Genomic DNA, 16,293 nt, shown 5'->3' with positions numbered 1-16,293 from the left:
AGTTACTATTTGTTTTTACCGGTACACGAATAGGAAAAAAAGGGCCGCCCATACTAAAAATGGAGCCGGGGGTGACAACCTGGCAGATACGTAAGAGCGCCCTGCTGTTTCCCGCGGGTGACATCCACGTGTGTGCTGTGATCAGAGGTGAGTATTGTATAGAGACGGGCAGCAACATAGGGAGCTCAGGGTTGCATGTATTGGTTAACAGATCACCATATTCATTGTCACCCATTGCCATGTAATCTATCAGTATTTATTTATGATTAGTAGTAGTGGTTTTAGTGTTAATGTAAGATAGTAAGTGAACCTGAAGTGGTTTTGTCTTTATGCACACAACATCTGCACATTCTTTTAGTGTAACAATTCTGGTGCGTTTCTGCGATGCTGCGTCCGTCCTTTTTTGCAAGTGTAGCTGCTTGTAAACGTTGATGGTTTGTGTTCCCCATATATACATGAACAGTGTATTTCCCTGAACACCAAAGTGGTTCTCGCAGGAAAATACGCCGTACATGCACGGGTAGGCGCCGATGCAGTTTACAAGCAGTCTGCTGTGTACAGCCATTCACTTGTATGGGCAGTGCTGAGGATTCTACGCTCCTGAGCGCGTGCAAACGTCTATGTGCGTTGAAGTCTTAACTACTTAAGACCCAGGCCATTATGCAGGTTAAAGCGGAGCTCCACCCTAAAGTGGAACTCACGCTGATCAGAACCCTCCGGTGTCACATTTGACACCTTTCAGGGGGAGGGGGGGTGCAGATACCTGTCTAAAGACAGGTATTTGCACCCACTTCCGGCCACAACAGTCTCGGGCAGACTGCGGGCATGATGTCGCCTCCCGCCGCCCCCCCGTTGTGTGCCGGGAACACTCGGCTCCCAGTACACAGCGGGAGCCAATCGGCAGGCACAGCGTGACTCGCGCATGCGCCCTAGGGAACCGGGCAGTGAAGCCGGAGCGCTTCACTTCCTGGTTCCCTCACCGTGGATGGCGGGGGGAGCAGCAGAGTGACGGGCGATCGCTCGTCCTCTGCTGCGGACGGTGCTGGACTCCAGGACAGGTAAGTGTCCTTATATTAAAAGTCAGCAACTGCAGTATTTGTAGCTGCTGGCTTTTAATTTTTTTCATGGCACATCCGCTTTAAGGGCCTTGCCCCTTTTTGCGATTTCGGCACTGCGTCGCTTTAACTGACAATTGCGCGGTCATGCGACGTGGCTCCCAAACAAAATCGACGTTCTTATTTTTCCCATAAATAGAGCTTTCTTTTGGTGGTATTTGATCACCTCTGCGGTTTTATTTTTTGCGCTATAAACAAAAATAGAGCGTTGTAAACACTGCTCCTACAGCGCCTCAAAGATGCATCTGGCAGCTCCATTTTGAAAGCCCTCGGGCTTCGACACTGGAGTGAAGGTAGAGGCTCTTTCAGGATGCTTTGCGGGTGCTATTTTTAGCGCTATAGCACCTGCAAAACGCCTCAGTGTGAAAGTAGCCTTAATCATTCGATGTGGTGGGTGCATCTTTTTTTTTTTTTAGGCTTTTTTTGTCCCTCTGTTTTCACCTGGTGATCTTCCCAGTAATGCATCTCCTGTATTAGAGTGCCCCCATTCTGAATGATGGAGCACGGGGGGCATAGAAGACAGACGCATTTTCAGTCTGGGGGAGGGGAGTTATATATGTACTAGCAGATTTAGATGCATTTTAGATGAAAAACAGACTTACTGGTTGGATCACCAGGTGAAAACAAAGGAAAGCTTAACCACTTTCCGCCCACCCACCATCAAATGATGGCGTAGCAGTGCGGCTCTCATTCAGGGACGACGTTATATGACGGCGCCCCATTTTCCAGGGACACAGCATGCCCACGATCTCAGCAAAGGCCCATGGGTTCCAGGCTCTTTCTTTCCCCCCAGCAGAGTGCATGTATGCTAGGGGCTGTAGCCTGCTCCTCTAAACAGCACTAAGGCTGCCAATCTTCCGGGACTACATGTCCCATAATGCTCCCCTAGTCTCTTCTTATTGACCCTCCGCTGTGGCAAATGGGGGGGGGGGGGCAGACTGGGCAGTGTACCAGATTAAAGCTACTCTCTCTTCCCCCATTCTGCTGTCAGGAGAAAAGGAAAGGGTGGTGAGCGGGGTGGAGATACACTGACAGTCCGCAGCTCGCTGCCTTGAAAGTTTCAATCTGATTGGATCCTTTGGAGAAACAAATGTCGATATTATAAACATTGGCCCAGATTCAGAGAGCAATTGCGCCTGCGTAACCATAGTTACGCAGCGCAATTGCTTACTTGCCCCGGCGTAACGAGTTCTCCTGATTCAGAGAGCTCGTTACGCCGACTACAGCCTAAGATATGCGTGGCATAAGGCTCTTATGCCCTCATATCTTAGGCTGCATTCTTACGTTGGCCGCTAGGTGGCGTTTCCGTTGTGGTCAGCGTATAGTACGCAAATTGCATACTAACGCCGATTCACAACGTTACGCGAGCACTGCGTACGCAGTTTACGTCGTTTGCGTACGTCGGGTTTCGCGTAAGGCTGCACATGCTAAAAGCAGGGGCAGCCAATGCTAAGGATACCCGTCGTTCCCGCGTCGCGAGGTTTGAAATTTACGTAGTTTGCGTAAGTTAATCGTGAATGGCGCTGGGCGCCATTCACGTTCACTTTGAAGCAAATGACGTCCTTGCGACGTCATTTACCGCAATGCACGTCGGGAAAGTTTCCCGACGGAGCATGCGCACTACGCTCGGCGCGGGAACGCGCCTAATTTAAATGATTCCCGCCCCCTACGGGATCATTTAAATTGCGCGCACTTACGCCGGGCATTTTGCCGGAGCGCCCACGCAATTTACGGAGCTACTGCTCCGTGAATCGCGGGTAGTGCAGAAAATTTGCGGGGGCGCAGGGCAAAAACGGTGCCCTGCACCTACGTAAAAAAAGGGCATATGTACCTGAATCTACCCCTCTGATACTGGCTCTTTTAGCTGATTTTTTTGTTTTTCTGCCACAAGACTATAGAAAATACTGAATTGGTTAACTGTTTGTCCAGGAATCTGTTTATATCTATGAATAAATGCATACAAAGATGGTACCTTTTTCATTTTATTTTTTGAGAGCTCTATATTAAAGGTGAGATGAGGCCATCCAAAGGTCTTGTAAGAACTCGGCACACAAATGTAACTGTGGCTGCAGAATTTATTAGAAAAAAATACTCCTGTGTTTTTTTGTTTTTGACTTCATCACCAAATTAGATGACACAAACTGATAACATACGTGTATAATCAATGTAATAAAATGAATACTAAATAAAAATTATATACAAATAAATATAAGTAAAGTGTAAATAAATAAATAAAATAAAGTCCCAATGTGAAGGGTGAATGTCCACAACTGGTGAATATTGAACAATCAAACGTGAAAATAGCGTTGAAAGTAGGTGAATCGACCTCCACCAGGGTAGTTGAAAGGAAGCGGCTCCCCGAGAGGTAAACCAGGAAGAAGGATGAGTATAAAGACCCTTACCGGAAAGGATGTACCCCCTGTTAGGCTAGGTTATGTGCGCCTGCAGAAATAGACCTCTGCGGGGTATCAGGATATCCCAATCGTGTGCGCCACTCAACTCCTATCGGTTCCTTACGGCTGTACAGATCCCATCCACTGCGTCCTTTGGAAAGAAACTCTCCCTCTAATGGAATGGGGATCAGCTCATGGACTCGAACTCAGCATACCAAAAAAGCGAAAGTGTGATACTGTAAACACTTCCTCGGTTTATTAAAAGAAAAAAGTAACACAAGTTCCGAAGAACTAATTTAAAATTGCCGGCAGAAAAAATCATTAAAATAAAACGTACGCCGTGCTTCCGGGGTCACGTTGAACGAGGTGACGTCAGTGCGTGGCTCCGCCCTGACATGTTTCGTCATAAATGACGTTATCAAAGGGCATTACCCCGCAGAGGGCTATTTCTGCAGGAGCACACGACCTCGCCTAACGGGGTTCATCCTTTCTGGTAAGGGTGTTTATACTCATTCTTCTTCCTGGTTTACCTCTCGAGGAGCGGCTTCCTTTGAACTACCCTGGTGGAGGTCGATTCACCTACTTTCAGCGCTATTTCCACGTTTGATTGTTCAATATTCACCAGTTGTGGACTTTGACCCTTCACATTGGGACTTTATTTTATTTATTTACAATTTACTTATATTTATTTGTATATTATTTTTATTTAGTATTCATTTTATTACATTGATTATGCACGTATATTATCAGTTTGTGTCATCAGATTTAATTTAGCGCGACCTTATCCCCCTTTTTTTTCTTTATAATTATTTCATGAGTATCGCATGTTTTTAGGTGTTGCAGCTTTGTTTTTACTAACACTTTTTTTCAATTTATTTACCTTTAGCGCAGTATAGCACTTTTTTGTAAATATATTCATCACCAAATTAACCTCGGTCTTTAATTCCTTAGAGACAATGTTTACATCGAAGCTGCTCACACTTGTCCTCGTTGTCCAGCCCCCAAGAATTCTGTTGGGAATGAAGAAACGTGGTTTTGGTGCTGGCCGGTGGAATGGTTTTGGTGGCAAAGTGCAGACTGGAGAGACGATTGAACAAGCTGCAAAAAGGTGAAAAAGAATTGTAAACTTGCATTGAGCAGCTCTGACTAAACTTGCACTAAGGCTGGATTCACACTGATGCGGTGCCGGAACCAAAGTGATTCTTGTGCGGTTCCTGCACCGCATCAGAATCGCAGGCAGTTCACACTGTGCTCTGCAAACCGCTGCAAGTGTCAGTATAAAGTTGATGACAACCCCCAAAATCGGTTCACAGAACGAAGTGCGAACTGTAGTATCGGATCGCGTGGGGCTGAACACCCATGCGATCTGATTCCAGTGCAGGCAAAAAAAGGATTCTGCAAGTTTTTAGTGCCGAATTAGTCAGAAGTGAGACATGCATAATGTTGCACGGCGCTGAATTCGGCACTGAATGTGATTCCTGTACAAATGACATGCATTAGTGGGAACCCAACACAGCATGGATAAGTGACTCTCAAAATGGCTAGTGGCGGGAACTTATCAGAAATTAAAGCGGGGGTTCACCCTAAAAACAATTTTCTAACATTACATTGAGCTCAGTCTCGACATTGTCAGTATGCCGATTTTTTTTTTTTTTTTTGCTGTACATACCTTGTAAAGCTATTTTCTTAGCCGGCTTCCAGGTAGTGCCTCCCGCGGGAGTGGGCGTTCCTATGCAGCAGTTAGTGATTGACATGATGACAAACACTACCACCCCCCCGTCGCATAAGGAGCGTCACGAGTTGCCGAAAGAAGCCGAACGTTGGTGCGCAAGCGCCGTATAGCGCCGACTCGACGTTCGGCTTCTTTCGGCAACTCGTGACGCTCCTTATGCGACTGGGGGGTAGTGTTTGTCATCATGTCAATCACTAACTGCGGCATAGGAACGCCCACTCCCGCGGGATTCACTACCCGGAAGCCGGCTAAGAAAATAGCTTTACGAGGTATGTACAGAAAAAAAATAAAAAATCGGCATACTGACAATGTCGAGACTGAGCTCAATGTAATGTTAGAAAATTGTTTTTAGGGTGAACCCCCGCTTTAAGCAGACAGAACCCAAAGCAACTGTGCATAACAACCAATCAGATTCTTCAGTTAAGCTTTGAAAATGATAGGAGCTGGTTGGTGGGCATGCGCAACAGATTCTGGATGCTAAATACCTTAACAGTGGCTGCATCTGATTGGACGTAGCAGTTTTTCAACTGACAGTTTTCTGCCCAGCTTCTTTGAATTTTCAATTGAGGGATGTTTGGTTGGAGGGGTCTGACAGAGCCACCCACTAAGGGAATATAGACCACCACCCACCCTATTGATTCGTTTTAATTGGCTAAGAAACCCATTGAGAACTTGCAATTGGGGTCTTGTAAATTACCTGAAATGATACTTATAAATCATGCTTATCACAGAGCTCTCTAGTTAGGAGAAATATAAACAGTTTGGGCACACTACTTTTTGAGCCCGATAGGCACTTTTGAGCTGGGATGGTGGTCAGGAGAACAGCTGTCTTCTCAGCTTTGATTTTAACCCCTTTGCGTCTAAGGGTAAAACAAATGTTAAAGCGATAGTAAACCCATCATGTTAATTTTCGGCCATTTCAAGCATTGCAAAGCATTGAACTGATTGCTCTGTGCAAAATTCTTCCTACCTGCTTTATTTCCATGAAATCTGTCCTTTTCTTTGTACTTACGTCATCGCCGCATGCGCACCTCTTCTGATTTTTTCCGGCAGCAAAAGAGCCTGCCGAAAAAATTGGAGGACCTGTGCTGACGTGTCATTTCCCTTGCCCAGCATCAGCTCCGAGATCCTGCGAGACTCAGTTTACATTGACAGTCTGAGTCTCAGTACCTCACAGGGGTAGATAGAACTGGCACAGCACAGCACGGGACTAAGCAGTGAAAATGAGGCTTGGCTTAATAATTACTGCCCGTGAGCGAGATAATGGACAGGGAGAAGGAGAAAGGGCGGAAGTTCGGACACAGAAGACAACATTTAATATGGCGGCAGCTGCACCCGCAAAAGAGCAGAGGCTTAAACTAGGAAAATGCAAGTAAGAAACATCCAATGTGGCTTTAGTTTGCAGCATAATGTTTTAAAATCATATAAGACTATTCCTTCTTTGAAATTTAGGTGCAGATGGTCCGAGTTTACTACCGCTTTAATGCCTAAGCACAATTTTGCAATTTTAGTAAAACTGTACATATCATCACAACTACTTTGTGCATTCAGGTGGATTATACCTTGTTTCTTTAGGAGAAATTGAGCTTTCGTTTGGTGATAAATGGTAATGGATATCTCCCTGAAATGTTTGTTTTAATTTTCAAAGGAAAACTGGCACAAAATAGTAAACAAAAATATATAGGGCCAGATTCACAGTACAAGTACGCCGGCGTATCTACTGATACACCGGCGTACTTTCAAATTTGCCGCGTCGTATCTTTAGTTTGAATCCTCAAACCAAGATACGACGGCTTTTGGCTTCGATCCGACAGGCGTACGGCTTCGTACGCCTTCGGATCGTAGGTGCAATACTTCGGCGCCCGCTGGGTGGAGTTTGCGTGGTTTTCCGCGTCGGGTATGCTAATTAGCTTTTTCTAGCGATCCACGAAGGTACGCGCGGCCGTCGCATTCTCTTACGTCGTCGCTAGTCGGCTTTTCCCGGCGTATAGTTAGAGCTGCTATCTTGTGGCCTATAGTTAGACTTGCCATGTTAAAGTATGGCCGTCGTTCCCGCGTCGAATTTTACTTTTTTTTTTTTTTTTGCGCAAGTCGTCTGTGAATAGGAAAGGACGTAACTCACATCTACGTTCAAAAAATGACGTCGGAGCATGCGCATTTCAATCGGCGCGGGGACGCGCTTCATTTAAATGAATCACGCCCCCTACCCGCCCAATTTGAAATACGCGCCGAGATATACACTACGCCGCCGTAACTTACGGCGCGAAAACTTTCTGGATTCGAAATTCCGCCAGGTAAGATACGGCGGCGTAGCGTATCTCTGATACGCTGCGCCAGGGCAATTCTCTCTGAATCTGGCCCATAGATTTTAAAATGTAGCTGTATATTTCTTGTTACTACCATAAATAAGAACAATCCAAAATAAATTCTCCTGTTCTCGGCGATGGCAGTGATACTACATATGGGTAGTGTTATTTGTTGTTTGTACCCGTAGTACAGCCCAGAAACGGCTCAATCTGACAGAGCTTGAGCTATTTTGCAAAGAAGAATGAGCAAAAATCTCACTCTCTAGATGTGCAAATCTGGTAAAGACATCCCCAAAAAGACTTGCCGTGAAAGGTAGTTTTACAAATTGTCCCGGGGGGGGGCTGAATACAAATGCACACCACAATTTTCACATATTTATTTGTTTAAAATTTTGAAAAACAATTATCATTTTTCTTCCACTTCACAATTATGTGCCACTTTGTGTTGATCTATCACATAAAATCCCAATAAAATACATTTAAGTTTTTTGGTTGTAACATGACAAAATGTGGAAAATTTTAAGGGGTATGAATACTTTTTTCAAGGCACTGTAATTGACATTTTTTTTTCACTGTCTTTTCTTTCCAGTATTTTTTTTCTAACTTGCACTGCTTAAAAGGCATATTCTGTCCAACTGGGAGCATGGGCAAATTATTAAAGGGTCACTAAAGGATTTTTTTTTTTAGCTGAAATTACTGTTTACAGGGTATAGAGACATAATAGTTAACTGATTCCTTTTAAAAATGATTAAAAATAGATAAAAAACAATCATATAATGTACCTACAGTTTAGTTTAGTTTTTGCTGTTGTTTTACTGGTTCTCTGATGTACAGAGACAAAGAGCCAATAGAGGGCAGTGATTCTTTGTAAAACGAAACTGGATTGGTGCTGACACACAGTAATCACACCTCCTCGATTAGTCACCACAGTGCTGTGGTGATCAGGAAACAGACAACCAGGAAGTGTCCAGAACAGAGAGGAACTACAACAACATCAGAGCAAAAACTAACAATGAGGATATGAAACAAGGACTGCAGTAAGGTAAAGGAAGCTATTTAGCTAAAAAAATGTTTTCCTTTAGTGACCCTTTAATGTTTGAATAGAACTACCCAAAGTATATTATGCTGTCGGTGGTACTTAAAGCGGGGGTTCACCCTATCGACAGGAAAAAAAAATTTTTTTTTTCTTTTACCTTTAAATCAGGCACTGTAGCGCGAGCTACAGTATGCCTGTCCCGAATTTTTTCCCCCCATACTCACCTTGTAGTCGTCCATCGAAGATACCGGGGAATGGGCGTGCCTCTGGAGACGGAGGATGATTGACGGCCGGCTCTGGCGCGTCACGCTTCTCCGGAAATAGCCGAAATAGGCTTGGTCTTCACGACGCGTGCGCATAGCCTGTGCGCACGCGCCGTGAAGAGCCGAGACCTACTCCGGCTGTCTTCGGGGAGAGTGACGTGCCAGGGCCGGCCGTCAATCATCCTCCCTCTCCATAGGCACGCCCATTCCCCGCGGGAGCCGGAATCTACGATGGACGACTACGAGGTGAGTACGGGGTTAAAAAAATCGGGACAGGCATACTGTAGCTCGCGCTACAATGCCTGTCTCGATGGTAACATCATGTGGGTCAGGGTGAACTACCGCTTTAACATGTTAGGGAAACGCCATCTGCTCTGGTATTCCTACGCCTCACTTCAAAAATCTGAACATATACCTTCCTTTATTTAGAGAACTCTGGGAAGAAAGTGGTCTAACTGTTGACACCCTACAGAAAATCGGTGAGATAAAATTTGAATTTTTGGGCGACACTGAGATTTTGGATGTCCATGTGTTCCGAGCAGATTCTTTCAAAGGAGAACCAGTTGAAACTGAAGGTACAGCAACTAACTACTTTCTTTTTTTTTTAAATAAATAAAAAATAAGCCTAATACTATAGGCTACGATACAGGCTATGGCAACTAAAGTCTCATTTACTTTCTGAATAATCTAAGTACAGAAAATATTCTGACTTCGTATCGCTGCTGCAGGTGAGTGACCTCTTAATTCCTGAAGAGCCTATCATCCCGGTGTCCTATCACCTGCCTAATACAAGTAAGGGGTTAGACCCCCTGGTGGGAAGACCCCCTACCGCGGCTGGGATTGGGTCCCTAAACATTGGATTGGACAGTGGTTAAACTTTCAGCTGCAATGTCATTGGGCTCCCTAGTTATTTGTGTGACACCAGTCCTCTGTTGAACTTCTGTTGGGATTTTGAGTGGATGGAGGGTGACAGATGGGTCACATGTGATGTGGCCAGACTGTACTTCTCCACCCCTCATTCACTGGGCCTTGGAGCAGTCTCTTTTGTCTTGGACCAGGTGGATTGTACTCTCGCATCCCGAGAGAGTTCATTTTGGAGTGCCTGGAATACCTGTCTCATTATTTTTCACTTGATGGGAGTCTTTTATCATTAGAGGTTCGGGGCGGTAATGGGTGCCAGGTTTTTGCCCTCCCTTGCCAACTTCCATATGGGTTGGTGGGAGAGGGTGAGGATTTTTGAGCCTGATAACCCATTCCAAATGCACATCAGGTTTTTCAGGCGCAACATAGATTATATGATCTTTATCTGTTCCGGTGAACTTGGATTACAAGATTTCTGTTAATTATCTTAACCTCGGAGGAGCTGCGGTGGCTCAACGCGATTGGCACTGCGCTGACAAGCCATTCACCTCTGCAGCTAGGGGTTCGGATCCCGGTCTCGGCTACATGTGAATTGAGTTTGGTGGTCTCAGCCCGGCTCCTGGTGGGTGTGCTATGCGAGGTAAGCCTGCGCTTAGTACGCCCACCCCCCTCCCACAAAAACCACCACACTTACACGCACTCGAAATTGGGTAAACATGCACGCACTTTGACCACGCGGTCTCTAAAAAGAGAGGCGAAGGACTAACTGGGCTGGTTGAGCGGGCTAGATCCTCTCACTCCCTTATAGGGAGTCCCTCTGCCCCGTTGGGCTTCAAAGCGGAGCAGGTAGGGCGGGCTGTGTGGGAGGACCCCCTCACACACCCGCCATTGCCACCCGGGGCATGGAGAAAGGTGGCAGATTGCCTCTGGGGGAGGCCTGCCTACTTCCAACTCCTGCAGTCCGGCTCCTCTCTCGAGTACACGCACAAAATACACTTTAAAAAAAATAAAAAAATTATCTTAACCTCAACCTTATCGGACAAATTAATTAATCGTAGCATCATTTTTTTTTGGATTTTAAGGTGAGTGCTGCTGGTGGCTGTATAGTCACCAGTCTATATAGAAAGCCCCTATCTAGCAATAACTTCCAAAGGGCAGATTTTGGCCAAAGCATACAGTAGGGGAATCCATGTGGGACAATTCCTGCGATTGTGTGGGATATGTAATAAACATGAGGACTTTGAGAGAGAAGTTGCCCGCACGAAGGGGTGTATCCACCATTGAGTGTGCCATTAGTATAGCTAGAAATCTTTTTATATATATTGGCGCCAAAGAGATGTGTGCAAGCATGTACAACATAGTAAACCTAATAATAGAATCAGTTAATTAGGAATCCAAGGATGGGAGATAAAATTGTGATAAAACAATATTTCAGTTCATGGAGGTAGTCCATAAAAGTTTGTAGGGGAGCACTTTATGGTAGCACTCTTAGAGCAAAGCTATGAAATCTGTGGATAAAGCATCTTCTGTGAACTACAGAACATCTCCTTTCAATGTAATAAAAATGAGGAGGGGGTGGGGTAGAATGAGCAGCCTAGAATGATGACGCTGCGCCTCAATAGATATAGTACAATGAGTTAGCGTTGTCACCCTAGAACGGGAAGTGTGTTACTAGCAGGATCTCCAGGTGAAAAAAAGAGAGCCAGAGAAAAGAAAACGAATGCAGCCACCGCAGCTAAAGACTGGTAAGCTGCAATATATATAAAAAAAATTGTTTTGTCGGTTTTGATTAGCTCGACTCTCAATGCTTTGTACCTGAAATGCTTACAATGGCCCTTGCTGTTTAAAGGTTTTAGAATGTACTAGTTTAATGCAATGTTTTGTGCTTACCCAAGCTAGGAAAAGAGAAATGTCTTTAAAGCCTATGTTCACATTGGAGCTATTTGTAATGCGATTTGAGAGATTAAATCCTATGACAAGTCACATCCTATTAGAGGCAATGGCACTGTTCCAATCGGCGCGACAACGATTTTGCAGCGCCGCACCGATTTGAAAAAGTAGTTTCTGCCCTACGTTTGCAGATTTCAGGTGCGATTTCAATAGACATCTGTGCATGAAGCCACACAGATGTCTATCAAGTAGCAGCTGAAATCGCGCTGACCTTGCTACTTTGAAATCGTGCTACATCAAGTGAAGTAGAACTGTTTTTGTTTCCATTGACTTCAATGGGGAAACTCGCTTTGATATGTGAGTGCTTTGGATTATGAACATTTAAGTTCTCCCACTTAAAAAGATGAGAGAGGCCTGTAATTGTCATCATAGGTATACCTCAACTATGAGAGACAAAATGTGGAAACAAATCCAGACAATCACATTGTCTGATTTGGAAAGAATTTATTTGCAAATTATGGTGGAAAATAAGTATTTGGTCTCCTCTACAAACAAGCAGGATTTCTGGCTCTCACAGACCTGTATCTTCTTCTTTTAGAGGCTCCTCTGTCCTCCACTTATTACCTGTATTAATGGCACCTGTTTGAACTTGTTATCAGTATAAAAGACACCTGTCCACAACCTCAAACAGTCACACTCCAAACTCCACTATGGTCTAATCTGGGGCTCAACGCAAGATCTCACCCCGTGGGGTCAAAATGATTACAAGAACAGTGAGCAAAAATCCCAGAACCACACGGGGGGACCTAGTGAATGACCTGCAGAGAGCTGGGACCAACGTAACAAGGGCTACCATCAGTAACACACTACGCCGCCAGTGACTCAGATCCTGCAGTGCCAGACGTGTCCCCCTGCTTAAGCCAGTACATGTCCGGGCCCTTCTGAGGTTTGCTAGAGAGCATTTGAATGATCCAGAAGAGGATTGGGAGAATGTCATATGGTCAGATGAAACCAAAGTAGAACTGTTTGGTAGAAACACAACTCATTGTGTTTGGAGGAGAGAGAATGTTGAGTTGCAACCAAAGAACACCATACCTACTGTGAAGCATGGGGGGTGGCAACATCATGCTTTGGGGCTGTTTCTCTGCAAAGGGAACAGGACGACTGATCTGTGTACATGAAAGAATGAATGGGGCCATGTATCGTGAGATTTTGAGTGCAAACCTCCTTCCATCAGCAAGGGCATTGAAGATGAAGCGTGGTTGGGTCTTTCAGCATGACAATGATCCCAAACACATCGCCCGGGCAAGAAGGAGTTGAAGCATTAGCAGTAAGAAGCATTTCAAGGTCCTAGAGTGGCCTAGCCAGTCTCCTTTGGAGGGAGTTGAAAGTCCATGTTGCCCAGCGACAGCCCCAAAACATCACTGCTCTAGAGGAGATCTGCATGGAGGAATGGGCCAACATACCAGCAACAGTGTGTGACAACCTTGTGAAGACTTACAGAAAACACTTGACCTCTGTTATTTATCCTTTGTTGGCAATGACAAAGTATTGAGATGAACTTTTGATATTGACCAAATACTTATTTTCCACCATAATTTGCAAAAAAAATCTTTACAAATCAGACAATGTGATTGTCTGGATTTTTTTTCCCACATTTTGTCTCTCATAGTTGAGGTATACCTATGATGATAATTACAGGCCTCTCATCTTTTTAAGTGGGAGAACTTGCACAATTGGTGGTTGGCTGACTAAATACTTTTTTGCCCCACTGTATATGCAACTCTTTGTTGATGTCAGGGGCATTCCATGATGCCCTCTACATCAAGTAAGTTGGCCACCACTCTTGTACATGGTGATAAAATAAGTAAATACATACACAAACTTAAAGTGGAGTTCCACCCATAAATATAACATTACATCAGTAGTTTTAAAAAAAATGTCATTAGTCCTTTAAGAAAACATTTTTTTTTTTTTTTAGATGCCTTCAAAGTGTTGTTGCTAGGCAGAATAGTTAATCTTCCCACTTCCTGCACCTAGGTGCTTAAGCTTCCTAACCTACACCGCACAGACTCCTGGGAATGTAGTGGGTGTAACTTTCCAGGAGTCTGTGCACTCCCCAGTCTTGAAGAATCATGTGACTTGGACAGTACAGGTGCTGAAACCTGATCTGAAACCTATTACACTGCTTGTGCAGCACTGAGCATGTGCGAGATCTGCAAGGCTGAAATCCAGGAAGTCATACAGTCTGGCTTCATGATGCCCACACTTAAGATGGCCCCAGTCAATTTCTATTTTATAAAGTGTCTAAATGCTGTAACAACCTAACAAAACGGACTTTAGTTTACAGACTAACTTTACTAGAATACATTAAGCTTGTGTATTACAAGGGTATTTATATTTAAAAAGTGAAATTGTGGCTGGAACTCCGCTTTAACATACACTGAGGTTGCTTCAATTTGATGTTTTTTGTTTTATACACTTGGTTTAATTTGGAGTACTTTTTGATACCATCAGGATAATGTAACAGAACTGATTATTTGTTCTTTTGGTTGATTTCCAGAAATGCGCCCTCAGTGGTTTCCCCTGGAGAAGATCCCCTTTGACAATATGTGGCCGGATGACATCATTTGGTTTCCCCTTTTGCTACAGAAGAAGAAATTTCAAGGATACTTCAAGCTTGAGGGTCATGACAAAATCCTAAACTACACCTTAGAACAAGTGGAAGATATATGAAGATTACTAAACTTTTCTTAAGACTATTCATCGCACTATTAGTTTGGTACCTTTTCTAGGCTTAGTGATGGACAGATGTTTTATTTGTTAATATTTTAGTCGTTACACTTTTTTTTATATATATAATGACATTGTTCTACATGGGTTTTCCCAGTGCTGGATTGAATGTTGACCAAATTTGAGGGGGTGGCATGAATCCTCTATAAGGCAACTTTTTTCCCTCCTCCAAACGGTTTATACTTTTATTTTTTTTGTCATTCACTGTTTGTTTGTTCTGGTAACAAATACCTAATTTTATATCTGCCTTTGTCATTGTATGCATTTTTTTTTATGGCCTAAAAGTCATGCATGCAAGGGGAGGCATTTCTGACTAAACTAGGTGAAAGTAACCATTTCTTAAAAGATAAGGTCTTTAAAAAAAAAAACATCTTCCACAATACAGCAGGTAACTGAAATGTGTGCTAAAGTTCTTTCGTGTTCATTCTTTGTTGCAAAAAGCTGAAACCTAATTTAAAACCTGTAGTTTATAATTCTGTAAAACTAGAGGTCTGTTTTCATGAATTTTTTAATATATTTAAAAAAAATGCACACTGCTTTAGATGTGTCCACATTGTGAAATGTATACCACGCTTACCTGGAGGTTAACCATCCCTGAAAGTGAAATGACAAGCACCTTTTTAAAGCAAATACGTCATAAGCGAAGTACATAAGCTACAATTATGGACCCGCTCTTGAATTTTTTTTTTTCTAGGGTCTTTGGATTTTATACTGTAGCAAAAGATTTCGGAATGGCTGATCTACTCTATATAATAAATGACTTAGGCAGCATGAGAACCAAATGACCAGGTTAATTACCAGTGTAGTTTCTTTGTATACAGATACGTTAATGTGATTTTTAAATCTTGTTAAAAAAAAAAAAAAAATCTTCTTGCAATGGATTTGCACAGGGCAGCCTGCATCCTCCTCTTCTTAGGTCCATGTTCGCTACTCCTGGCTCCTCCATCCTGTCGAGTGCCCCCACAGCAAGCAGCTTGCTTTGGGGGCACCCGAGCCAAGCTGCAGCTCTGTGTATCCATTCAGACATGGAGCTGCTGTTCGGCCGCCTTCTCTCTCTTGATTGGCTAACTTGAGTTTGATTGACAGCAGCCGGAGCCAATGGTGTCGCTGCTGTCTCACAGCCAATCAGGAGACAGAATCCTGGATGGCTGAAAGACTTGTGAACATCGCTGGACAGAGATGGGGCTCAGGTAAGTATTAGGGGTGCTGCTGCAGATAGGTTTTTTTATCTTAATGCATAGGACTCCCAGCGGGGGTCTACCGTCCTGTGCATCCTGGTTCACTGTTTCAGGTCTGATTTCAGTCTGAATTTTTGGGCTGACTTAAGACCTTAAACGGGCCAACAGACACACAGGGCTCCTATGCCGCATCAGAGATATGTAAACCGGCTCCACAGAGAGTAGGTCACAATCTCCTGCTATCGCGAATTGGATGCAGAGATGCTGCATCCAATTTGCAATAGTGTGAACCGAGCCTGAAGAATCCGTGGGCCACTTCTATGAACTCTGATCTTTAGTTCTTTCCATAAATGTTCTATTGGATTCAAGTCAAGTGCTTGGCTGGGCCAATCTAGCAGCTTTTATTTAATTTCTTTGAAACCGATTGCAAGTTTCCTTTGCTTTGTGATCATTGTCTTGCTGAAACGTATACCCTTGTTTCATCTTCATCATCCTGGTAGATAGCAGATTTTTATCATGAATGTCCAGGTACATTTTTCCATTCGTCCTTCCTTACTTTAATGAAATTAAGTTAGTTCCACACCATGATGTTCCCACCACCAAGCTTCACTGTTGGAATGGTGTTTTTGGGGTGATGTGCAGTGCCATTTGACTAAACATGGTGTGTATTATGGCATCCAAAGAATTACATTTTGGTCTTGTCTGACCACTCTATTTTCCCAGTAT

At 43.8% G+C, this 16,293-nt stretch overlaps 1 protein-coding gene across 2 annotated transcripts; it reads left to right on the top strand.

Annotated features, from left to right (window-relative positions):
- The first annotated feature begins 38 nt into the window (after positions 1-38).
- On the top strand, positions 39-14,791 carry NUDT1 (nudix hydrolase 1). Of its 2 annotated transcripts, none has more exons than XM_040356688.1 (4): positions 39-147; positions 4,460-4,616; positions 9,275-9,420; positions 14,160-14,791. In XM_040356688.1, the coding sequence occupies exons 1-4, from the start codon at positions 60-62 to the stop codon at positions 14,330-14,332; spliced, it is 564 nt and encodes a 187-aa protein (XP_040212622.1). In that variant the 5' UTR covers positions 39-59; the 3' UTR covers positions 14,333-14,791. The 2 variants fall into 2 exon arrangements, with proteins under 2 accessions (XP_040212622.1, XP_040212623.1); XM_040356689.1 differs by lacking the exon at positions 39-147 and adding an exon at positions 179-241.
- Positions 14,792-16,293: the final 1,502 nt, after the last annotated feature.

The sequence above is a fragment of the Rana temporaria genome, chromosome 6 (genome assembly GCF_905171775.1).
Source record: "Rana temporaria chromosome 6, aRanTem1.1, whole genome shotgun sequence".
Classification (NCBI taxonomy): domain Eukaryota; kingdom Metazoa; phylum Chordata; class Amphibia; order Anura; family Ranidae; genus Rana; species Rana temporaria.
Note: the sequence above shows the minus strand (reverse complement) of the source record. Positions and strands in the feature narration are given on the sequence as shown.

Excerpts from the sequence above, each read along its gene's own strand:
- NUDT1 (XM_040356688.1), top strand. The coding sequence starts at position 60 with ATGGAGCCGGGGGTGACAACCTGGCAGATACGTAAGAGCGCCCTGCTG. Across the intron at positions 4,617-9,274 it reads ATTGAACAAGCTGCAAAAAG|AGAACTCTGGGAAGAAAGTG; the intron begins GTGAAAAAGAAT and ends TCCTTTATTTAG. Across the intron at positions 9,421-14,159 it reads AGAACCAGTTGAAACTGAAG|AAATGCGCCCTCAGTGGTTT; the intron begins GTACAGCAACTA and ends GTTGATTTCCAG.